This window comes from Ambystoma mexicanum, chromosome 6q (genome assembly GCF_040938575.1).
Source record: "Ambystoma mexicanum isolate Mex_15411 chromosome 6q, UKY_AmexF1_1, whole genome shotgun sequence".
Taxonomy (NCBI): Eukaryota; Metazoa; Chordata; class Amphibia; order Caudata; family Ambystomatidae; genus Ambystoma; species Ambystoma mexicanum.
Genome location: NC_090937.1, coordinates 1,527,041,501 through 1,527,066,565, shown reverse-complemented (window position 1 = coordinate 1,527,066,565; position 25,065 = coordinate 1,527,041,501). Strand labels below are relative to the sequence as shown.

Genomic DNA, 25,065 nt, shown 5'->3' with positions numbered 1-25,065 from the left:
TCTTCCGCCTGACTTTCTTCTGACCGTTTCATTTTCATTAGTGTATCCATTAAAGGGGAAGAGCTACCAGTGTACCCTAGTTCGGTGTCTCTACTCGTGTCGAAACTGTTTCAGTGCATGTGATTTATGTTTATGAGCAGCAATTTTCGATGTTTAACTAGGTACACTAGATGTGTGTTTTTTTTCTAAAAATTAAGTGCGACAGAACCACTTGGCACAGAGGTTGTTGGAGGTGCTGAGCCGCTTGCTGAGGATTGGCGTTCCACTGAAGCCTTTGTGCCTTTCGTTGGATGCGTTGAAAAGTCAGAAGTGGGTGTTCTGTGTTTCTGTGAAGACGTATGCTTCTGTCTGTCGTTGGCACACTGTGTCCTGAGCCGACCACATGCAGGTGTTTTATGCTTTTGGCATTGTCGCCAAGGGAGTCCTCCATAGCCGAGCGTGATGCCTGCTGTTTCGAAGTTTAGGACTGAACACTCAGGAATCTTCAGTTTCCTTACCAGATGTCTCCTTGGCATCAATCATGAAACCGGGAATGTCCTGCTCAGCGTCGGATTCCTCTGCGCTGGCGGGTTATTCGGTCAATGCCTCAGCTTGCAGCGCACAGGCCGCCAAGCGTTTTGATCATCGATCCTTGAGTGTGTTATTTGTCCTCCTGGCGGTCTCTAGGATGACAATGGTTACACATGTTGTACGTATACTTCCAGTGAAATTTCCAGTTACATGTGGGACAAAATGTAAAAGGAGTTTTCTCCATGGTTAATGCTGGTGAACAGTGAGATGATAAATATTATGGGGGAAATGTATGGAGACATTCTCCTTTAAGTTCTTAAGTGTCCCCACTATACCAACTGGTAGGCCAAAGCATGAAGAATTGGGAGTCCATTGTGTGCCGATTCCCGGAACATTCCAGAGCCCCATGTACTGTTGAGATGTCTCGGCAAAGAAGGCGATACAAAGCATCAATACGCTTTATATTATCTAACTCTAAATGCTCAATCACAAGCACAAACTTTGAAAGCTTGGAACTCTGCCAAGTGTGACACACTCGATGGTGGGGGGGAGAAAACTGTGGATCTTGATGAGTGAAGGATCATGGGAACAGTACAAGTCACAATAGGGATAGTATTACAGAAAACATTGAAACAAATCATCTAATACTCTGCTGCACCGACCACTACATCTCACCCTATGCAAAGCATGCGATTATAAGCAGAAAGGTTCCTCAATGGATACAGATCAAGGACAGAATCTCACCCACCACTGCACTGCCAACAAAGCATCCCAATATTTGTCAGCAAAAATGTAAAAGCACTTGTCCACCAGACCGGTGTAATCGGTCTACAAACATTGTCTAATCACCCCCAAGATTCAGCAGGACAAGAGCGGGCGGTGCAAGCTTCCTCGCTCGGGCTCCCACCCTTTGGAATGAGTTCCCCACCCCGCCCGCCTGCGAATAGAACTGTCCTACAATATCTTCAGAAAACACCTTAAAATCTACCTTTTCAATAGATTTTTTTTACTTTGGTACCAAACCCTTTCAAACTAGCACCTAGATGCCCACGGGCTGGGTGCGCTGACTATAAATGTACAAAAATAAAATAAATCCACAAGTCTTAGAAATACATATATACACCGCTGCAGTCAGTCACACCCTGCAACACCTCTCTCATGGCTGTCTGGTGTAATGGGGGAAGAGGTCTACCCCTGCTTCCAGTTTCCTAGGGACTGGCCTGCCTGAAGTTTACTGCCCAGTCAGAAATGCACTGCCACGTCACCGCCCAGTTACCATGCCCTTGGGGGTTCTTTTAATTCTGCAGCAACCCATAAAAACATGAACAGGCGCTGTCACCAGCGCAGCTTACGATTTTACTCTTACTGCCCTGGGAGGCCACCGTACTCATTGCTGCGACGCCTGTTGGGAGAATATTCATTTTTGGGGGAGCCCTTACCTGAGGGCTACCTCACACCCAGTGCATCTCTCTGCTCCCTCCCAGAAAAACATTAGGCAGGGCCACCTGCACTAGCGGCGCAGGGAGCCTGTGCAGCGTACAAGGGAGCGCCATCTGCCGGAGCTCTTCAGTCAGGCCTCAAGCACATGGCAGCCTGGGACTTGCAGCGCTGGAAGGGGCAGCAATGCACTGCTCTCGAGTCAGCTCCAGGTTCCTCCTGGCATACGCTGCCCAGGATCATGGATCTTCAAGGTCCTCCCAGTCCGGCCCCAAGGCAGGCCGATACAGCTCCCGGGCAGCCCCTCACACTCAACTCGGGAGGATCAGCATTTATTTTCTCCCTTGGACACAGAGTCCTTTCATTCTGGGCACAGGGTTTATGCCGGGCCGCTGTTGGCATGTGTCGCCTAGCGTTTTTCAGCCACTTTAGCCTGGGAAGGCCGTACAAGGCCACTGTCATCAATGTAGAGCTTGACAATCCTCCTTCTGTATCCGTTCTACTTCCTTCCCTCGACTGCTGCTCCCAATGTTTTTTTTTCCTTTTTTTAATTTCTTTTAACGTTTTCTTCCCTGCCCAATGTCTTTATTCTCTTTATCACCACACCAGCCAGCATCATGGAGGGGTTGAATGATTTAGTACAAAGCAAAAGGGTAAGTTAAGTAAACACATATTTTAATATACTCCACTTTTCCCCCACTCTGGTGTCCGTCTCAATTTCCTAAAGGAGCTACCCGCCCTCAGGCCAATTTTGGACTATATCTGTGGAGGGCAGGGCAGCTCCCGCAGCATTCCCTACCCACAGCACTGGAGGAGCAGTAGCTCACTGCATTTCCGAACCCCAGAGAAGAAAATAATCAAAACCTCCCTCCCTCCCACTAAATAATGCAGACCGGTATACCATCTATAATAGACAAATGCTAGGAAAAAACGACTGCCTAGGTAGAAATAGAGAAGTAGAGCAGGCACCATATCTAAAAAAAAAATTAAAAATGTTTTTTTAAAAATCACAGGAATGCTGAAAGATAGATAATAAGCGCCTCGCAAGAGTAAACTCAATAAACAAATCACAACTTGCAGGGGGCTACAGGTGAGTAGTTGAAGTGAGAAGCCCAAGAAATCCATCATTAAGGGGAAAATGCTTAAAATACCCAAAAAGGCAAAACGCCTCACAAGCAGAAAAGATACAGACGAAACAAACTGGTCAAAAGAAGAGAGCCAGTTGCTAAGTATCTACTACTAACGCCTCGCAAGAGGCAAATAAATAATGAAACCATGGCGACAGCAAAGACAACTGATGGAGGAACATGGAAAAATAACGCCTCTCAAGGGGCCAATCCCAAAAAGGGATTTATATATAAAAGGGAAGGATAATAATGCCTCAAAATGAGGTAAAACACATAAAATCACTGGAAAAAGGAAAACGCCTCACTAAGGAAAATTGTTTGTTTGAAAGAAACGGGGATAAAGAAGAAATCCGGTGTCTAATCAACGGAATAGTAAATGGAATTAGGCTGTAAAAAGGAGGGCCTAGTATGCCTCAATTTAGAGTAAAAGGCAGAAAAGACCGGAAAAGACTAACGCATCACTAAGAAGAAAATGTGAAACAAACAGGGATAAAGGAGAAAGCCGGTGGCTAAGCAATGAAGTCAATTGGTAATTAAAGACCGATTTGGATAATGACACAGGAAAAGTAAACAAGAAAAAGAAGATAAAACCGGGCACGGCTCACACGCCGGGTCCACAGAAGTCGTGAGCTTTAGTATGAGGGGCAGCCGGGATCAGCCTTGAGTTGGCCCTACATGGGAGTAAGGTCCCCGCTCACCTGATCCCTTTTTCCACAAATTTTGTTTTACATTATGTTTTTTGTTGGTTGGTTTTCTTTACACATAGCTCGTTATACAATAAAGCTTGTGCCAACGTTTTTCCACCCTACTTGGTTGTCTGGGCTCCTCATTATAGTACTGTCATTAATGTCACCCCTTCCATCCTGCACCGGTCCCCCTGCACTAAAACACTTCCAGGCTTATACTTTTGGCCATGGACAAGGCTCGCCGTTCCACCACTTTTTCTGAACGGTTTTGCTCTTTCCTCACACGACGGCAGTAGAAAGAACGGCTAAAACTTCAAACAGAACTTTGAACAGCGAAAGAAGAAGGGATGAGGCGAAGGCAGCAGTGGGACTGTACAGGGGAGACATGATGGCCGGACGCTGAGGAGCCCGAATACTTAACACTGGATGTGTGCATTTTGGGCTGCACTGTCTGCCAGTTGTTCTGTTAATCGGAACAGAAAAGAAAAAAAAAGCCTAGCAACAAGTCCAACTGATGCAGCCAAGGAAAATTCCATGCAGCTGGGTCAAGAATGCGCGCTTTCTCGGGTCTTGCCAAGTAAGGGGCGTGGCGGTGACGGTTTGCAGGAAGCCTGAATGCACACAAAGAAGAGCATGGTTTCCGACCAAGGCTTCAGAGACAGTCTCCAACCGTGAGGGTTGCTACACTAAAAGGCTGACTCAGGCCCGGCATTTGCAACTGTGTTTTCTTCCAGCTCTCTGACGAGTGGGTGGCAAGCAGGGCCGGATGAAGGTGAGCAAGGGCCCATTTCAAAGTTCTGCATGGGGTCCCCCAGGGTGGGCAATTATACAAAATGGCTTTGCGGACCGTTAAGGCACAGTAACACATGAAAAGCAGTCTGAAGCATGCGCACAGTCCATATGGTGTGTGCCCCAATTGTGTTGGCAGGCACATACCAACCTCGTGATAAATAAACAAGCGAAACAGAAAAGAATATTATGGCAATAAACAAAGCGGCAGCGTTGTCTGCATAGGGAATACAAAAGGAGCATTGCCATGTAGCTTAAACACAGATTTCAGTTACGGTCTCTCAACCTACTGAGCTACAGTCGTTTCTTCCTTAAAGACGGATCGCCTCAATAATAATGAAAAACAATTGTAACATTGAAAGCCAGTGGTTTGGGGGACTCGCGATGCAGGTGTGGAACACTGCTGTGCGAGAAATCATCATGTGTGCGCCTCAGGATAGAGCAAACAGGATTAGCAACACACCTAGGGGGACACGCGGTCCTTGTATTCGCCTGCAGGTCAAACACTGCATGAGGCAGTCACAGTCTGGGGCATTAGAAGCCCACACTGCCAAACAGCAGAAAGGCCAGGAAACCCTGCAAGCGGCTGCAGTCAAGGGAACATGGAAGCCGCAAATCTCCATTTACTTGTTGTCCCAGCCGGGTGTTCTCTCAGCCTCTGCGAGCAGAACACAGGGGAACGAGGCATCCGGCCTCCTGCATCCGAGGCCCAGTCATCACCCTGCCATGATGACACCAGTTTAGTCCAAAAAAAATGAAGGAGCGGCTAATGATTCGCCCTGTGGGCCATGCAAAGATGCACTAACGCGGTGAAAAGACAAAAGGGTCTCATAAGAAGTCAGCCCCAGAGCTGGAGGATACCAGTGATCAGTGGTGAGGATGATGCACTGACATGCTAATGTGTGAAATCCAGCGACAAAGGCACCGATGTGCTAAAAAGTGGCCCTCTGCTGGTAACTACAAGGCTTCAGTCAGTGACAGGGCCAGCAAGGGCATCTTGTCACGTGCGCACTGAAAAGTAAAGTTTGATGTATTAAAAACATAACATTTCCTCAACGTTGCACACCGTTGGGGAATGGCTGGGGGACCCCGAGGCTCGGGACCCATTTAAACTGAAATGGTTGAAAGGCCATGACGCCGCCCCTGGTGGAAAGTGGTTATTTTAACAACATAATTCAGTCCCCACTTTGTAAATAAATAGCCTAAAGCCATCATAACATGAACTTATTTGGCTATTCTTTACACTTCTGTTAGATGAGCACGTATAGACATGAAATGGGATGTTCGAAAAGGAATCGTAAAAATGAATAGGTCACGAAATCCAATTTTGGCTATTGTAAATTAATTTAAATTCGAGTAGTATGTCCCAGAGGATGGGGCAAACACTTTCTAAATCAATACACGTTCACTGTAGTCAGGAAATTGGGGCACTTTATTGATCTTCCCGGGGCAGAAACCAGTGACAAGAGTGGTTTATAAAATTTGGGTGGCATGCATCTGTGGGTGGCATGCATCGGTGTGCTTAAAAGGGGGTGGTTGGAGACGAGCGTTTGCTTGTTTTAAAGTTTGATAGAAATGAATTACAATCAGTTTGTTTTGAGACAGAGGATAACTTAATATTGATCTCTGAGATGAAGTTATGATCCGGTTGAGGCAGTGAAGGATTATTCAAAATATCAAACTTAATACCATCAAGAACAGAGCTGCCAGAGCTTTTGGGGACCGAAGTTCTATAAGAATGTATTGTCGGAATCATGGATAGGTGTATTATAGAACACTTTCTTTCCTGTGCAGGTCGGTTTATTGTTGCTGGAAAGATAAGGAAGACAGCATGTTTTTTTTTTTTATTCGTATTTATATAGCGCACAACAGCCCAGGGACATCGTGGCACTTGTTACAGTAGAAAGCTTAGTTACATGGTCATTAGCAACATATATACAGGTTGCGATATAGTTACATAGTCATTAGCAGTATATATACAGGTTACAATATAGTTATATTACATTTGTGTTATATTACAATACACATGGCAGAAGTGGAGGAGGCAGTCCTCCACTTGCTAGTTGAGGAGAGTGGCCTTGAGGTTGTTGCGGAAGACAGAGATGGAAGTTTCAGCTCTAAGGGTGGCAGGGAGTGAGTTCCAGAGTTTCGGTGCAATATAGGAGAAGCCTAGACCTCCCGCTGTGGCTCTCTTTATGAGTGGTATGTGTAGCTGGTTGGTGTACTGAGCTCTGGTGCGGCGAGTGGATGTGGTCCTTGATATTGCTTCAGATAGGTATGCTGGAACTGTTTTGTTGATGCATCTGTGAGTGATGGTGAGGATCAGAGTAATACGGTCTTTGACCTGGAGCCACCGTGCTTCACGTCTGGCGTGGGATATAGGCTCTCTTCTGGGGATGCTCATGGCGGCTCTGAGGGCATTGTTTTGTGTGGTTTGCAGTCTGTGAATGTTTTTGGCAGAGGTGCCAGCTAGGAGGGCGTTGAAATAATCGAGTTTGGCTTCTATAGTTGCTCTAGCTATGGCCAAGCGGTTGGGGGTTGATAAGTAGGGTTTAATGGCATTGATGAGTTTGGTGCTGAACGCTGATGCAGAGGCTATGGCGCTGACTTGTTTGTTCATCGAAAGATTTGCATCAATGTGAACACCTAGAGTCTTGACAGAGGATGATACGGAGATGGTTGAGTTGTCTATGTTGAAGTTGTTGTATTGGGGGCTTAGTTTAGATAATGTGTTTGTCTGGCCCAGGATGAGAATTTCAGCCTTCTCCCCATTAAGACAGAGGCCATTGATTGCCATCCAAGCTTGGATAGTGGCATAGATGTTGTGAAGGGCTGTGGCGTCTTGGTGATAGAGTCCAGATAGGGGTTAAAGTACTTGAGTGTCGTCTGCATAGTTTGTATATGCAACATCCATGGAGTCGAGTAGGTCGAAGAGGGGTTTTGTGGAGACGTTATAGAGGGTGGGGGCTGCACAAGATCCTTGGGGGACACCGCAGTTTATAGTGGTAGGATCTGTGTTGGCTGTGTCGGAGTAGACCTTCATAGCTCTTCCTTCAAGGAAGGAAGTGATCCAGGATGCTGCTTGATTAGAGAAATGGGCTGCATGGGTGAGGTGGGTGGTGAGTATTTGGTGATCTACCAGGTCAAAAGCAGCTGACAGATCGAGAAGGAGGAGCAAGGCAGGTTTGCCTTTGTCCATGATCTGTGAGATTTGATTTATTAGGTCTAATAAGGCGGATTCTGTTCCATGCCCGACACACAAGCCAGATTGTCTTTTGCCTTGTATGGAGTTAGCTTCTATGTATGATTGGATCTGGATGTGAGCTGCTTTGTCCAGGATTTTTAGGAGGAACGGGACTGTCGTTATGAGTCTGCAGTTGTTGGGTTGCGCTGGGTGAAGTGTGGCCTTTTTTTAGAAGTGGCCGCACTCAGGCTTCCTTGAGATTGTTTGGGACAGTTCCTGTTTGGAAAGATGCGTTAATGAAGGCAGTAATCAGGGGTGCTAGGTCATTGGCGCATTCCGTGATGATTTTGGGAGGGCAAATGTCTGCTTTACAGAGGGATGGTTTGAGGTTTTTGATGAGATTAAGGACCTCAGGTTCAGTGAAGTCTCTGAAGGAGAATTGAGCGTGATTGAGATTACTACGCTCGTCTTGTGTAGGGCAGTTGGTTTTTTGGTGTGGGAGGGCTTTGGATTTTGTTCTGGAGGAGTTTTATTTTGTGGAGCATGGCGGACTGAATTCTGGCACACCAGGCTTTGTCTTTAGTTATCTCGTCAGCGGTAGCCGGAGGAGTGACCAATTCATTAAAGATTGCAAATAGTTCTTTAGCTTGGGAGTTGGCCTTTGAGATCCTATCATTGAAGGAGCTGGATTTTGCTGCTAAAATGGCTTTTTTATATTGGAGGCTATTTGTTTGAAGAGGCTCTTATTTAGGTCACTCGGATCCGTTTGCCAGTTTTTAAGCGACTTTTGAGCTCGGAGGGTTTGGAGTTCTTTCCTTCTTGCTTTCAAGTGGGGCTATAGAGTTTATGGCATTGGTGAGAGTATCATTGAAGATAGTGAATAGTATATTTGGGTCATGAGAGAAAGGTGGTGCTAGGCAGGGGCTTTTAAAGGTGGGGATGCAAGTTGTCTGCGTTGAGTTTTTTAGAACTTCTTATTGTGGCAGGTGGTGCGTGGGTGAGAGTCTTAGGTTTATTGTTGGTGGGGATGAGGAATTTGATGCATGTGTGGTCCGTCCATGGAAGGGCGGTGTTTGAGGTAACGTTGTATGCACAGTTGTGATCCATGACCCAGTCAAGGGTGCGGCCTTTGGAGTGAGTGGGGGTGAGGACTCCTTGGGAGAAACTTAAGTCTGCGAGTTCTTTAGGTAGGGTTGCAGCAGATTTATCCTTAGGATCATTGTATCCTAAATGTAAGTCTCCTAATAGAAGGACTTTGAAGGACGTTTTAATGATGTTGCTGAGTCGATGGAAGAGGTGCTCTTGGAAATCCGCTGGGAGTCCGGGAGGTCTGTATAGGATGTGGATGTTGATTAGATTATTGGGGGAGAGCGTAAGCTTGGCTGATAGGATATCAGCATTACCACCCCATGTACTATGGTCTGCTAGTCTAATGGACAGTGAGTCTTCTTGGATAAGGGCGACTCCCCTTCCAATCTTATCACATCTATCTTTCCTAAGGATGGTGTAGCCTGTGGGTAGGGCTAGTGCGATGGCTGGGCAGGAGGCATCATTGAGCCAGGATTCGGTGATGCAAAGTAAGTCCAGATTAAGTGTGGATAGTAGATCATTTATCTCGAGGACATGTGCAGGTAGGGAGTGTACGTTCAGTAGTGCACATTTAAGAGGAGGGTGTTGTGTGCCTTCGATTTTTTTGTTTGTACTAGTATGGGGTGAAGTGTGCTTGTTGTGGTGTGTGGTAGTGAGGGGCTTAGTGCGAAGTAGTGTATAGGCATGTTGGGGTGGTGGGGGGAGAGGGGCAGTGCCTATGCTCATCTTAGTATGGGGTAGTGGTGCAGTGCGGGTGCCTAATCTGGTGTTTGTAGTCGTGATGGGTGTGGGTGAGCAGAGTAAATACCCAGGAAGTGATCGATTTCAGAGATTGCGGAGTCTGGTGGCTAGGCTAGGTGGCCGAGACTGTGTGATGTTATAGTCTGGTGCTGTGGCATGTGAATTTAGGGCTGGGTGCTGAGTGAGGTGTGCTGGGAATATGTGGGCAGTGGTAGAGGCCATCATAGTGAGGGCTATAAGGATGGCTGTTAGGCTGGCTGAGCGGAGTGTGGCAGGTAGAGTGCGGGGAGTGAACCTATGCTATGATTGGGAGGTGCATTCTTGGGCATCATGATCATGGAGAGTGGCTGTGTGTGTGTGTGTGTGCAGCTGGTGTGTGACAGAAATGACAGGGGGATCGTGCGACTAGTGCTAAGTAGTTCAGAGGCAGGTCACAAGTCAACAAAATACAATGCCTATATTTGATTTTCTAAGTGGGGCAGTGAGGGATTTCATGTCAAATTGGCGTTTAGGTTTGGCAACTGGAATGGTTGCAGGAAAACACAAGCCTTTATTTAACAAAGGTGTAACATTTCTATGGGCCCAAAGAATTAAAACAATGTAATAGCTGATCATTAAATACGCTGAAGGCCTGCGTTGTAAAGGTATTCCTGGCCTGTGGGTAGGAATGGGTACATAAGAAATTCCAAAAGTGGAATGGTTTTCCAGGAGCACAGAAGAGGAAGGTGGCGCTTAAGGCATTGTGAAAATATCCATGGACTTACCCATACCTTTTCGCCTACCCAATGGTGAGTGTCCAGCCAATATCAATAAATAAGCCTGAGTGGACAAAGCTTTTCCTCAATGCTAATAAATAATATAAATCGTGCTTTTAAAGGATAGGGTTTCAAATAATTGCCCAAACTGTAGAGACGCTACGTTGTCTAGGAGATTTTGAGAGGGAAGCAGACCTGACTGGGGTATGGGCAGAAGGACAATAGATGGGTAAGACATTTTTTAGGAGGTTAGTAGAGGGGTTGCTTTGCAGGAGTGCAGATTCACAGTGTGGGATTCCCATGGTGACCATGAGGTTGAATGCTAAAGGTGTCCAGATAGATCAGCGAAAGATCCCCTCTGTGTCTAACCTTATGGTAGTTTAGGGGCCCGTCCAAGAATTGAAGTAAAATGCAAATCGTTACTACCATTTGGAAGGGGCAGTATCCACGCCTCCAGAGTATTGTTGTATATTTCCTATTGCTATGCTATGCTATGCTATGCTATGTTACACGGCTTTTCCATTGAGCCAAATGACCACTGTAGCAGACTACCAGTGCTTAGCATATTGTACCGATCCTGACCTTAGGTATAGGGAAAAGATAAGCGGATAGGAACAGTGATGAATGCCACAGACGCATGGCTGGAGTAATGTAGAAGAGCAACGTTTTGGGATAGCTTGGGTGCATGCGTTTCCATTAACGGTGGACCATGGATTGGGAGTGCAGAAAGGAAGGTATGTTCTCAACAGGTTTAGCATCAGAAGGATGGCCTATGTGCAGTGGTTTAGAGCAGTAAACCGGTATTTAATATCACACAGTGTGTGGCTGCAGAGTAGGATCCAGATGTGCAGCAGCTGCCCAGTTAAATTGTGGTGCCTTTTGGCCCAGGATTAGCTTTTAAACCTTTCCACAGAAAGAATAAGAAAGAGTCAGGTTTGTTCTCTAAGGTGGTCGTTGCTTTTAGTTTAGACAGCAACATGCAGCAGGTTATTGCACTGAAATGTAATAAACAGGCTGTCTCTTGTTGCACAATGTTCTGTGTGGATTGGTTTTCCTTGCCAACGACCCACAGTAAAACACAGTCTTGCGGACCATATTTCTCAGAACCCTGTAGTACCACATTTGAGGCATTTTGAAATCTGTATCGAGGTAATCAGAGTGTGGCCAGGTGAGATTTCTCCTTGGGGTGTATGCAGTAGTGCCTTTTTGCACGGTAACAACTTCCAAGCGCTGATTGGCGTGGGAAGGGGTCCGTCTTGTGCTCTGTAAACGTTGCGTCAGGTCAGCTGTGGACTAGAAATGCACATGTACACATTGCCTAAAAATGAAAGTGTAGGGTTTTACTCTTAAAAACACACTACGATGCATGCAGTCATTAAGTCAAAATAGCCTCGGCCAATCAGGCGGCGCAGTGAAGCGTTAGCGCACGTTAAAGGCGGATTGATGAGCCAGTGGGCATGGGAGGTGTGAAAGTCTTGGTACGTAATTACACAGGATTCTATCTTTCCAAAGATCCTTCCTTGGCAAGAGGCACAGAACGCATGGGAAACACCATAACCAGACAGCTTTGCTCCTTCGCCTTCCACATCTGCAAAGCTTTCATGAATGGACGGATTCCTGTGCCATCTCAGGGCCACTTGGCCGAGTTTTCCCTCTTTATAAATTGCCTCAATGAGGTGTTCATTTTAATTTGTACGAGGAGACCTCCAATACACAGTAGACATAAGGCATCTAAACTAAGTCGATTGACATAGAGAGATGCAAAATTTAAATAATTTAAAAAAAAAATGAAAGCTTGAAAAGCTAATTTATGCCTGTACCCTGCCCTAAATAAATAAATGATACGCAGGAGGAGTAAACAATGAAGGACTGAATCTTTCTTTTTAGTAAAGTTTGCTCTGCCCCCACAAAAGTCTATTCCTTCTATGTGAAAGCTAGCGGTAAACCAGCCTAAACCCAATCGAGGCCAAACTAAATCAACCCCGCAACCACCTGCCTCCCATCAATCCAGCGGTCAGTACGAGCCCGGCCAGGCCCATTCCAGAAGAAACCCACTTCAGCTGCTCACATGGAATCCCCAGTCTAAACTACGAACACAGTTAACCGAGATGGTTAACTTATTCATACACATTAAAAGACATAAGTTTGACCAGGCAGTAATAATAGTAGTTTCTTCCGGTGCACTATCCAGAACAGGACTGCAAGATGTGTCCTTGGCCTCAAGCCCAGGGATCGTATCTCTCCAGCTCTGAAATCTCTTCACTGGCTCCGTGTGGCTGCAAGGATCACGTTCAAGACCCTCTGCAGCGTCCATAAAACTTTCTGGGGCTTGGGACCTTCAACTTTCTCTTCCAAAACATCTTCCTACTCGAGCTCTCTGCTCATCCACCTCCAACGCTCTGAGGGTCAGACACTTCTCCAAGCCGAGAGTTGGTGGCAGATCTATCTCCTCGGCTGAGGCCTCCCTCTGGAACAGCATCCCTGCCCCTCTCAAACTTAAGCAGAACCACCTACAGAAGCAACTCCCTTTTCGCTTCCGCTTTCTCTCTTCCTCCTCCCTGCTGATGCACTGACTGCGCCGCACACTGGTCACCCTCTGCATGTCCAGCTGCCCTCGCACTGTCTCCCGGCTCCCCAGCACTTAAACGTCTCCATCTGCAACCCTACAGTCCCTTCTCTCTGCACTTATGAGCCACCTGCTGGCTGCACTAGTGAGTTAACTGGACTTCACCCTTCCCCCTCCCTCCTGGCACTTCTCCCATTCCCTCTTTCTGGCACGTGCGCGATCTGAATGACACAAGGCTTAGTAAGATTATTTTGTCTTCCCTTTGTTGTTTCCTTTGTCTTGTCACACTTGCGTACACGTGCATTATAAATGCCATATCATATCACTACTGTGCCAAAAATATCCATTGAGCTGTGTAGGTGCCAAGCATACAGTTCTACATGTCCGCTTACAATTTTTTGTGGGGAGTATTTTTACTCCCTACTAATATTTTTGGCGAGAATTTGCCTGTTTTTAGGGAGTAAAAGTGGGCATCACACTCTTACATTTAGGGCTGACTAGACGAGGGTTGAACACGTCTAGTGCCCCTAAATCTACCTGTTAAATTGATCTTCCAAATTATTCTTCACTTTCCCAAACTTGTCGGTCACCAGTAAATGAAATATCACCCAATTACAGAGGTTCCTCGCTCTGCTCACTAGCACAGAAGAAGTGTTGCTTCTTGTTTATTAAACACTACAATCTGTGAATTGGAATATACAGGTCATACAAATGCCCTTCACTTAAGCAAGTGGACATTTTCTTCTCATAATTGCAGAATTGCAACACTCAGGGAATGGGTATTTAATAGCCCCTTCGCCGCACCTTCAATATAATGCAGCTATTTTCCCAATCACCAGCCTCGCCTTTACAGAAGAGAAATGTCTTACTGTCATTCCCCTGCCATGACCACTTTTCCCTTTGCACACAAATGTATCGAAGCGAAAACTGTGTGTGACCCAGACCTCCAAATCATGAAAATACTGGTTTCCACCAATACAGCAGCTAAAAGGAGAACAGAAAGCAACTACAGCTGGAGGAGGGGCTGACGAGACAACGGTCTCTAATCCAACTTGTGAGACATCACAGAAGAGTTATGGTCTCTTGCTTGGAAATCCTTCAAAAGAGAACTTCTGGGCATGTGCGATACGTGTGCTCATCTACCATAGGTTGCTGGCGCATCTCTTTCCTCTGACACTTCTCTAAATCAATAGAAAGTGACAGCTAGCCTCCAGTACAAGAGCAAGACTTGTTGCCATCTGCGAGATGCCAAAACCAGGATTCTCTGAAGCCATTGCTTTAACTGCTGAAAGGTATACTCTAGTACTTATTGTACCGGGGCCACCGCATGATGTACAGTTCAAAGGCATTACTGTTCTCGAGACAACGGTTCTAAGTCACAGATAGGGATAAACAGATTTCTTACTCTGTGAGAGTATCTATTCTATATACAAAAAGAAATCCTATTTGTTATTAAGGTATCACCCTTCACTCTTCCCACATAAAGTGGAGCATTACAAAAGATTATCACAAATTTTATTATTCATCAATTACCATGTTTTCTTAAAAACACAATCATAAAAATGATCACAGTACATAAAACAAATACAAAATACTAAAACACCACAAGTAGAACCACCATAAGTGTATCGTAGTACAGTACTTCCTCAAAGGATCACACGTGTAACCAACTAACACTGATTCCATTGCCTTCCTACTTTCAGCTTATTACCTGTTAATATATCAAAACCCGACTTGTACAAGTTTCTGTCCTTTTTGAACACCAATGTAGGACATTCTTCAGGGGAATGTGTCTTGTGTCGAACTTTTAAAATCTTCTTTAGTTGGGGAAGAGTACCCATTTGGTCAAAAGGCCACCCTATTAGTATTGAATTTGCAATGTTGGTTTCTATTTACATATAATCAAGCCCTTATCCCTAAAGGGGCTATAACAGTATGTTCATTATTACATACCTCCACTTCCTTCTATTGAATCTTGGACCTTCACTGGTTCTTGCTGCAGATTCCCAATTTTTTTTAATGGAATTCTCGCTCTTCTCGCCTTTAGATTATCATCTAGTGTACAATAGATGCATGTTACTCTAGGTTATCATACATAATACCCTATGTTTTACTTATTGTGCATTTCAAAAGAAGAAAAAGAAAAAGAAGCTGGAGCTTACCCAAAATCGGATATTCACATCCACTTCTTTACTCTCTTACTTCCAAAAGAACTATTTGTTTTATAATTGGTGAAGTTCACCCTGTAAAAAGAGAGTACTATCTCAGTTTTCCGTATTAGCCTTAAAAATGGCCCAAATTACTTCTGAGTGCATTATATAATGTTTACCATTTTAAGAAAAAGCATTTACTTTTTTCAATAGGTCATATATTCCACCCCACTTGGACTCAGTATCATTCCAAAATGTGGCCTGGAATAAAAGTGTTAGTTGGTTACACGTGTGATCCTTTGAGGAAGTACTGTACTACGATACACTTATGGTGGTTCTACTTGTGTTGTTTTAGTATTTTGTATGTGTTTTATGTACTGTGATCATTTTTATGATTGTGTTTTTAAGAAAACATGGTAATTGATGAATAATAAAATTTGTGATAATCTTTTGTAATGTTCCACTTTATGTGGGAAGAGTGAAGGGTGATACCTTAATAACAAATAGGATTTCTTTTTGTATATAGAACAGTTCAAAGACATTGCCATTTAGCCACGTCATACAGAAAACAAAAGACGCAACCTTGGAATTGTGTTTGGAAGGTCAAAGGGGAACACATTGGTTACAGACTTAACTCGAGATGAATATGGACAAAACTTGCAGATTTATAGTGCCCGGTAGCAGAGCTGGGTGACATCACAGATTCAACAACACTTTAACGGGGCTGGATAACTTAAACTGAAGGCCCCTCCTGATGGTGGGGGTTTGACCAAGTATCCAAAACATACCAATATTGGATCTATCTAGATCAGAAATAGGTAGGCGGCCATGAAGAAAACACTAGTTTAATCTTAATCCAAGGATTTCTAAAACAGGCGATCCCATCCCCCCACAAAGCCTGCAGCCAAAACACAGTGACATTTATTCTGTGCACTAGCAGACTAGAGAAGATGGATACCCAGATAACATCATCTCAAGCCCGAGACTTAAGTTTGAGTTACATAACTAGAAGAGATGTGAGACCTTTAAACACACAGTATACCAAACGCCCAGAGATTTCTTTGCTCTCCTACTGAAAAGGTAAAAAGGTGATCCTGAGCTTTTTTATTTTTATGTTACCCGTTCCTTACCTGAATCTCCTTTCACATACTTATCATGGCTTGTTAAAAACAAAATGAACACACCTCTCTGGCAGTAGGTTTTGGTGTTCTGAACCATTTCTTCAGACGTATTTATTAGAAAGTCGAAATATTCCAGGTGGAGATACTTCTTTAGCTTAATGAGAGGCTGCTTTCGGGAATAACCCTTTCCCCACCTAAATTACCTACAAAGGCAAAACGGAGGGCCGTACATTGGCGACGCATAATTCTCAGTTGATCATTACGACAATCAGGTTTTTCGAAACCGAGACAAATTATACATAAGTAAGTTGATGGTAATAGAATGCTTTTCGACAAGTGAAAAGGCGTGTTAATAACAGTGCAGTTGCACTTGAAAGAAGTGGTTTTTGAGCCACAGATGCAAGGAAAAGAACAGTTAAATAACACACTTTAGTTAAAGTCTATGGATATATTTGAATAGGGCATTTGTTATTCCTTGAAAACAAATACACTTATAAAAACAACACTCCTTTTAGCTATACTGTGAACACAAATTCGTGTTCATTCACTCACGTGGTTTAATAGCAAAGATGTTAAAGGAACATTTTGAAGAATAGGTCAACTTTCCTGCCAAAGACAGCAAGACATTTGCAGTGAAGTCTACATCATGAGTTATTGACCACATTCCAAGCATTTGGATTGGCTGAGAGGAGGCCAATAAGAAACACAAGCCACTAGTAAAGCTCTGGAAACAGTTTGAGCACAACATAGCTTTAAATGTAACTTGGGGCGGACGGTAGCACGAACTTCACCTGTGGCAACATTTTGGCAATTGTCTGGGGTAAGAGCTCATCAAAGAGAACTATGGAAAATGCAAACTGAAAGGAGATATTTTACCTGATTAGATAGCAGCAGAAGAGTAAGCTAAGGATGAAGACGAATATGGCGGTGCCAAAAACCACGATGTATATGTTGAGCGGCAGGTTCTGGAACCCAATGTTAGGCATTTTAAAATTGCAGCTGTGCAGGTCTGGGGTCATGGATGAGCTGCGGAGAGGGAGAAAAGAAGTTTAGAAAAACAAGTAGCTCTGAGCGGAAAAAAAACAGACTATTTAGAGCACTAAAAGGTTTATGATCAATGCTTTTTTCCCTTTAATTTTCCATTTCGTTGTGCAGGCCCCTCTTGCAATTTCCTACAACATTGGAAGAGGGGAGTCCACCAGTAACGGTCATACATTAATCAGAAGAACTCTAGTTCAGATGTTGTGTATGCATTTTACACTAGCTGACCAGCCTACAACAAAGGGCAGCCATTGCAATAAAGATTTGAGGAGCAACATCTAAAATTATTCCTGGTATTGGACATTAAACTGTGAGCAGGAGAAAACTCTGGAGATCCAGGAGCCATTGCATAGCATGAAAAAAATCTAACTCCCGCATGCAATGCAAATTATAACTTTCTGACCAATAAATACGATACATTTAAGCTACAGCGCCCGAGGGCAATGCCAGGGTTTAGGGTGTCCTGAAAGCCCAACTTTGCGGTCCTCAGTGAAGCAAGGGCCATTAAGGAGGGCTTAGAGCATATAAGCCCCTGGCATCGCCTGAGGCCCAGGGGCGCTATGGCTTCCAGCACCAGTGGATTTGGCGGGGGTCCGTTTGGTCAGAATAATCATTGATAAATGAGGCAGGTGGGTTGTGCCGTGCTGCGTTGCTATGCAGATGGGGCACAATGCACGAACAAAAAGTGGACGACGCGCAGGCAAGCCACTGGGCCGGTGCATGGAAGGAGGCAGAAAATGGGTGTGCTGGCATCTGGATGGGTGACGAAAAGGAAAAGCAGGGCCAGATAGGGAACAGTGCAGCACCAGGGAGTGCAAAAGTGGAGATTCCATGTAAATACCTGGAAATAGGGAACAGAATGTGCTTGGAATACCAGTATCCGACTGGCTGAGCCAATCATAACATTGGCCGGGGGAGTCAAATGAAACTCCTGGTAGCCGTTTGCATCAAGCAAAGTGATAGCTGGGCTTGCTTTTACCCACAGTAGGCTGCAGACACGGCAAGCGGGCCCACTTGGATCATAGGCGGCCCCGAAACATTGGCCACAAGAGCCCCCGCCGTAGACCCTGCATTATCTGGGAACTCCTTTCAATTACCACATGGCAACCGACTAGACAGCCAGGCGAAAGACAGTTTCTAGACCAAGACTAGTCTTCAGGTTTACCTGGCTCACCCTACATCAAAATGGCTACCCCGGTAGCACCCAGGCATCCTGACCCTCCAATCAGCTCCACCCGCTCCTCTCCCTTTCCCCACAGCTCCCTTATTGATTGTTTGAGTGTTTTATAATGTGCAGCATAACGGAACTTAATCGTATCTTTCGCAATTAGCCCAAACATGACCAACCCAATTTGTTTTTGTTGATTAACAGCCTAAACTAAACTTCGATGAATATATAGGTCCTCCACCAGACCGCAATTTCTGACACAAGCCACAAATATGACCTTCGTGCACTAGCAACTATCCTGCATAAGGTTGCCAGGCCTTCACCAGCGCCTTTGGCAGAAGCACTTGCGCTACGCCTCAGACAGTAATCCCCCCCTACACCCTCACCCTTATGTGCTTTTACATTTCTGTGCCCCTTTACACATCCATTCCCCTACCCTTCACACAGAGCTTCTGTACTTTTCTCTGCATGTTCACCTCCTCTACTCGCCTATCTCGCCTCTGCCCCTTTCAAAACCCTCTCCTGTGCACAAACCACAAAAGGTTGCCATTTCTTTCGCTTCAACCACATGTACACCCCTTGCCTCTCCCACCATCCTGCCCCTCCACCTCCATCCAGTCTCCCACTCTCACTGAAATCGGGCGTGCCCAGTTTCTATGCAACAAGACTTTCTTCTTTCCTTACTGATAACTTAGGTTCTCACAACCCTCTCCTTGCCTTACCGGCCTGTAACAACGATGCGGATACCTCCCCCTAGCAACTCATTCAAGCTTGCTTAGAAAAAGCACTAGAAGGCCACAGCTTGATGTTACTGCTTGCTAGAGCTAGAATAAAGAGATCCCAGGAGACTGTTTTGGGAGGGAAGGTGCAGGCAGTAGTTAGGGATTGCCATGGGTAAGTAAATAATCAAATAGCCACATATTCTGTGTTCCTCCTCTCATCACCCTCCTATCTGTATTCCAATGCAATAGGTTTGGCTTATAAGGGGCGCTTAAGCGCCATCTAATAGCCAAAATTAAGAATACATTTCATAACTGCTGTCTGCCGACAATACAGTAATCCATGTCTTACACAATGTAAATGGCATCCAGCAGAAGCCACGTGATTAAAAAACAGCATGCCAAAATGTGCACATACACCACTAGTTAAGTGGTTGGTTCTGGTTTTGCCTGAAATAACATCTTTAAAAAAATAGAAATGTCAGGATGCTGGGGGGGCAGGGGCGGAGACAAAACACTGCATTGGAAAAAGCTTTTTTTTGTAATAATGGTGGGATCAAAAGGCTTATACTTGCATGAACTTAAAAGCATCTCATACAGAATGGGACTAGTTTAACAACAATCTAAATCTGAAATCAATCCAACTTTATTCAATGTGTTTTAAGGATAGTGAATAAAATCATCAAAACAGGTTCTCCATATTTAAGAAAAACGAGCTGCATCTTCGTACTGGATCACAGACAATAGATGGCAAATTGTCTTCATTCCATGTTAAGGGAGTAAGGACCTGCTCTTCAAGCCCAAATAACTTCATCAAGTGAAGCCACATGCATCAAGTGTTTCCACAAAATCCTTAAGTGCTAAAGCGATCTTTAAGTCAGCATCCAGCTCACCGGGGACACATTTAAAGCTTGGTCTCTTGGAGACGGGACTGTAAAGCAGGCGAGCGCGCAGAAGACCAGAACTAGGGAATCCACATGCATCATACTTGATGGTGTATGATTGGGGTGCAAAGACGTAAACCATACTGAAATAAGAGGCGTGCAGTTTCATAGGTCTCATGCTTGGCCATACTCTTCAAATCCTTTGATAATGAAGTGATAATACTCATTCCAGTGGCTGTACCGGGCAAAGTGCCCAGGTCAATAGGCCTGACTGCAACCAAGTCCTTTTACGAGGGTCCCTGGACTGGTACCACCCTGGAGAGGCCTCGACACAGGTAATTCTTGTTATTAGCATCGGGTGTTTGCAAACTGGGCAGAATAGGGTAATCATTTTTGTCTGAAAAAAGAGCCGCAGCGAGAAGGCAATCAGTTTCAGAAAATACTCCCAAGAGTGTTGCCATGGCTCTGAATGAGGACTCGCATCAGGGGATTAAGCCCGCGGTTTGAGCACCTGCCTCCGCCCAGAGCCACACCGGTAGAGGAAGTTGCACAGAAATCAAACGTAAAACGTGCTCTAACTGAACAGAGTCCACGCCCATCAATTGCTTTTGACCTCCAGCTAGGCTTAAATAATTAATTAACATGATGCTTTGTGAAGACCTGTCAATCATATAAGGAATTTATGAATGCTTTAAACTGCATGTAGACACCCTGAATAACATACATTACAGTAGATCAAGTGCTCTATATAAATGAGTCGCCATTTCTCAAAATTGAACATATGAATAGTTCAATATTTAAAAGGAAAAGATGTCATTTTACAAGCCTGCGTTCTACCTACAAATGACTCCGAAGCAGCCCACAGGAGCAAAAAGATCACTGAAGCACGCAAGATCAACTAAGGGATCAAGACGCGCTCAAGTCTCTATTGAATCAAGGGATTCATCGCGATCGATTAACGAGAGAGATTAAGAACCGGCAACATCTGCCGGGTTGAATCATAATCCGGCCTTCACAATGAAGTCTAAAAAAGGCACATCTGGCTGGAGGGGCACGGGTCTGCCACACTGCTCCAAAAGGACACCAGATGGATCTGAAGAACTGATGCAGCTCAACTCCGTCTCGGGAAGATCAAGGCGACAAGGAGCAACAGAGGTTCGATCCCTGGGTTTGCGCTTAGAAACCTCTGGATATTAAGCACGTTATAAATAACCTATCATATCATAACTCTGCAGACTCTGAAGGATAGCACACCAAAACACTCAATTTCAGGAAATCTATTGGTAGGTGGCTTAGCAATTTTATAAGGGTGGCTGTGGCCCCCCCTTGGCCAATCCTTGATGACACCACTGTGAAAGATTTGAGATTTTGATCACAATAAGTGATCACTTAGGAGTCAAACATGAAATCCTGCCTGGCTGCCTCAATTGCACAGCACTCGCGCAGACGTCCTTTCAAAATGATGGTTTGAAAAACCTCGATGCAAGGACGGTGGTTTCAAATGTTGCTTGAGGGCTTCAATTTTACTCCACAACAATGAGTCCAAAAAGTGAACGGACTACGTTATTCTTGCAGACATATGTCACATAATAACCACCGTCGAGTTACACACACTACCCCCTTGATTACCAAATCCACACGTAGTCCTTAATGATTTCCTGGTCTGCATCAAAAGACTTAAAACTCCGTTTGTGATCAGAAATCAGGGCCGGCCTTAACATTGGCAGCAGGGAGACAGCACCGAATTTTCTGTTACTCAGTTAAATAGAGCGCTGTTGCAAAACTAGTAGCAGTGGTCTGTTTAATGAAGTAGTTAACGCCCCGCTCGCATGCAGGAGCGAGGAGTTAATCACTTCAATAGAGCGCTGCAGACACATCAGCATAGGGCTGCCTTTCAAAGGCTGCCCAATGCTATTGTAATAAAAAGCACCCCGCTCTCCTGCTGGCACATCAAGCGCCACCACGAGAGCAGGCCACATTTCATTACAATAAGGCACCTGCACCCGTCATGCCAGCTCGGGGGAGCCCTTATAAGACCCCCAAGCTGGCTTGGCAGGTGCCCTAACGTGGCACCCTGGGTGGCCTGGCCCTAATGCCGGACCTCCGTCTAAAGCCGGACGTGTCAGCAATAGTAGCTCCTGCAGACGTGCACCGAGGAGGAGGGGGAATCGCTGTGCTGCTTCCTATGCAATGGCCAATGGGAAAATGTAGTTCACCGCCAAATACTGACACACGTGTGACACGCCAGGTTCATTGCATCAAACAATGCTGTACACTGTTCTAACCATGTGGAAGAGGACACCATTATAACTCAATGTTCCCTTCAATGCGGACTTGCTGAATTATTTTTCCTCCCAATAATAGAAATACAGGGAATAAAAGTTCTCCATGGACAACACTGTGCAACAGCTGACACATGAGCAAGCATCACACATTGGAATCACTAACTTCAGGCACATGCTACCCCCGCCCCCTGAAAAAGGTAGTACAAATACCAAATAAGACAGTACCAAACATACACATCAGATCCTGTGCCCTGCTTCCAGGTACACAGCTCTGTGGATATATTCGATCAGTATAACAATATTTAGAGAAGAACAAGGACCTTTACTAATATTACTGCCTGATCCGAAGGGCGAACTTAAAGTAAAGATGTCTATTTTAATTTGCATTAGTTACTGTGTATGTACAGTGAAGTATATGCTGGACAACAAGATCGCTTTTGCAGTTAAAATACATTTTTACTTGCTCTTGCATAGAAAAATATAAATAGCCTCCTTGGGAATGAAAATAACTTTTACTCCATACACAAATCATTTTACAATTAATTTCAACAAAGAGAAAAGGGAGTAAAATACTCACATTTCAAAACCTTTTTAGAGCCTTATTTTGCAAGTCATAAAATGACTATTGGAGGGGACTATATAGTTCACTTCATCAAGTGCTCTAGAGGCAATTCATATGCCCTCATATATAATATTTAGGAATCAATGTGGAATTAAAAATGAAATGTACTAGGCATCATGTTGAAGACCATTTGCACAAGGGAGCTTCTTCTTTGCTCTTAGTGCCTTCAAAAAGAGATGTTCTACAGCTACCACTGGGATCAGCGTCCGCTGTACATCAATGGGCATTACTGCCCACTTGGGCTCTCTCTCTGTCCCCCCTCCAATATATTATGCTGGCTGCACTGCACTCAGGCAGGGACACAGGCAACCTCAGTGGTAGGCACATGCCAGCCAGCCAAACTGTTTGTTCTTCTCGAGGGAAGAGGATTGACTACACTACCTGTCCTTCAGTAAAGGGGGTGGGCTAAACATAATAGAACTGCCTTACCTGAACATGTTGGCAGCTTCTCATTGGTCTGAAATTTTATCTATGCCAAGCACAGATGTCTACAGCAATAGGTAACAGCAAATCTTTGGATGCAAGGGATACCCATAAAAACCACAATTTTTCTACTATTCCAATAGTCATGGTTGATGCCAATGTCTCGGAAGGATAGCTGAGGGGCAACGTGCTCACTTTGAAAGCAAGACGACAGGGGGCAACACAGGTTCGATCCCTGGTCCACGCTTAGAAATCTCTGGTATTAAGCGCGTTATAAATATGCTACCATATCACATCAATGGATCAGTACTCCTTTACTTCAAGACAGATGGCATAGTTGTACAGTGAGCCAGTCCTCATAGTATGCAGAGACTACCCCTTAAGCTGCTCTACATCTGGCTAAGAGAGTCAGACCCTCACAGGATTTAAGGCTATCAGTTTGCAAGCTGCGACCATTCAGCTCCATTTCGCTGCTTACGGATATCAAATGTTGATTTTGTTCCAAATGTGCTTCCATGTGCAGTGATCAACAATGTTCAAACTGATTGGTACTGCTAAAGCAGTCCCCACCCCCGGGCTGGGAATGGGGGTGTGCAAAGGCGAAGCATGAAGGGTTATCTGCACAGAGCCAAGGGGGCAGGGATTTGTAGGAGGCAGGTTCTGAGCACCAGAAACCTTATTCATTCTGCATGGAGGTGTGGGGACATTAGTAAACCTGTAACCCAATGTTCACAAGGTAGGAGCCTTGCTTTAAAGCCTTGCAGTTGCGGGTCTGCTACACAAACTCTCTCTGCATTCTGTGAAGGTGGGTGTCTTCTGTGACGAGAATTCTCATATTTGATCCTTAATAAAAATCATTTCCCGCGCCACTCCAATTTCCATCCCTTCGTGACAGTGATCTTTCAAAGCGGCAATATGCAGATGCCACGGAACATATGCTACCTCCACTTCCGGACCAACTATCTCGTTACACACCGTCTCTGTGACGCATGTCACTAGATAGACTGATTGCCCATAACACTTACCCCCAAAAATGCAGAGATTAACTAGGTCACAGCTTCACCCAAAAGTATTGGATCTCTTGGCCTCCTGCCCGCTGTCACCCTTACACTTGGCCAGAAGCTTTTGAGAACCACAAAATAAAACCCTCACTTCCACTTCTTCCCACTGACTCCGGCTCATTATCCACAAAATCTTACCCTACTTCAATTTTTACGCGCCAAGACACAGATTCGTGTAGTAAGACTGGTGCTGTAGTGCTTGCAAAGCTGCACTACTCCATCGGCCTATTGCAGTCCCATTTCTGACCGCTGGACGCTCTTCATCCTTTCCAGATCTAACTCAACATGCTGGCAACACACAGCGCATCACAAGCCTCTACCAAAGATCCAAATTCTGGTGTTTAAATCAGTTTAGTGCTCACTTTTTCACCCTCAATTTAGATCTGTTTAACCACTGCTCATTCTGAGAAATCACTGTCCCTCTTCTAGATTCAGGCCAGGTGTTTTCCTCCCACCTTCCCACTTCCCTCCAGGTCTGCCAACTGCTGTGGGACATTCAATTACACTCAAACACACCTCTACTACGTATTATTAACAGCAAGATCAGTTAAGGTCCCATGCAGTGCCCGTCCCCTGCATAACTCACATAATGTTTTTGATGCACAAGCTCTGTGCAGCGTATGGCCTGGAGATGCTCAGCTAATAAACAAAAGCGAAGAGTGAGGACAGTCAGGTAAAGGGGCTCCAGATAAGATGTTGAAGTGGGA

General features: G+C 44.9%; 1 protein-coding gene across 2 annotated transcripts in view; it reads right to left on the bottom strand.

The window, feature by feature from the left end:
* The window catches only part of RNF24 (ring finger protein 24), a 254,389-nt gene that overhangs the window by 93,533 nt on the left and 135,791 nt on the right, over positions 1–25,065 (bottom strand). For both annotated transcript variants that reach the window (XM_069632219.1, XM_069632220.1), the window contains exon 2: positions 17,032–17,181. In XM_069632219.1, coding sequence (XP_069488320.1) covers positions 17,032–17,174 — 143 coding nt within the window. In that variant the 5' untranslated portion in view covers positions 17,175–17,181. The remainder of the gene's footprint in view (positions 1–17,031; positions 17,182–25,065) is intronic.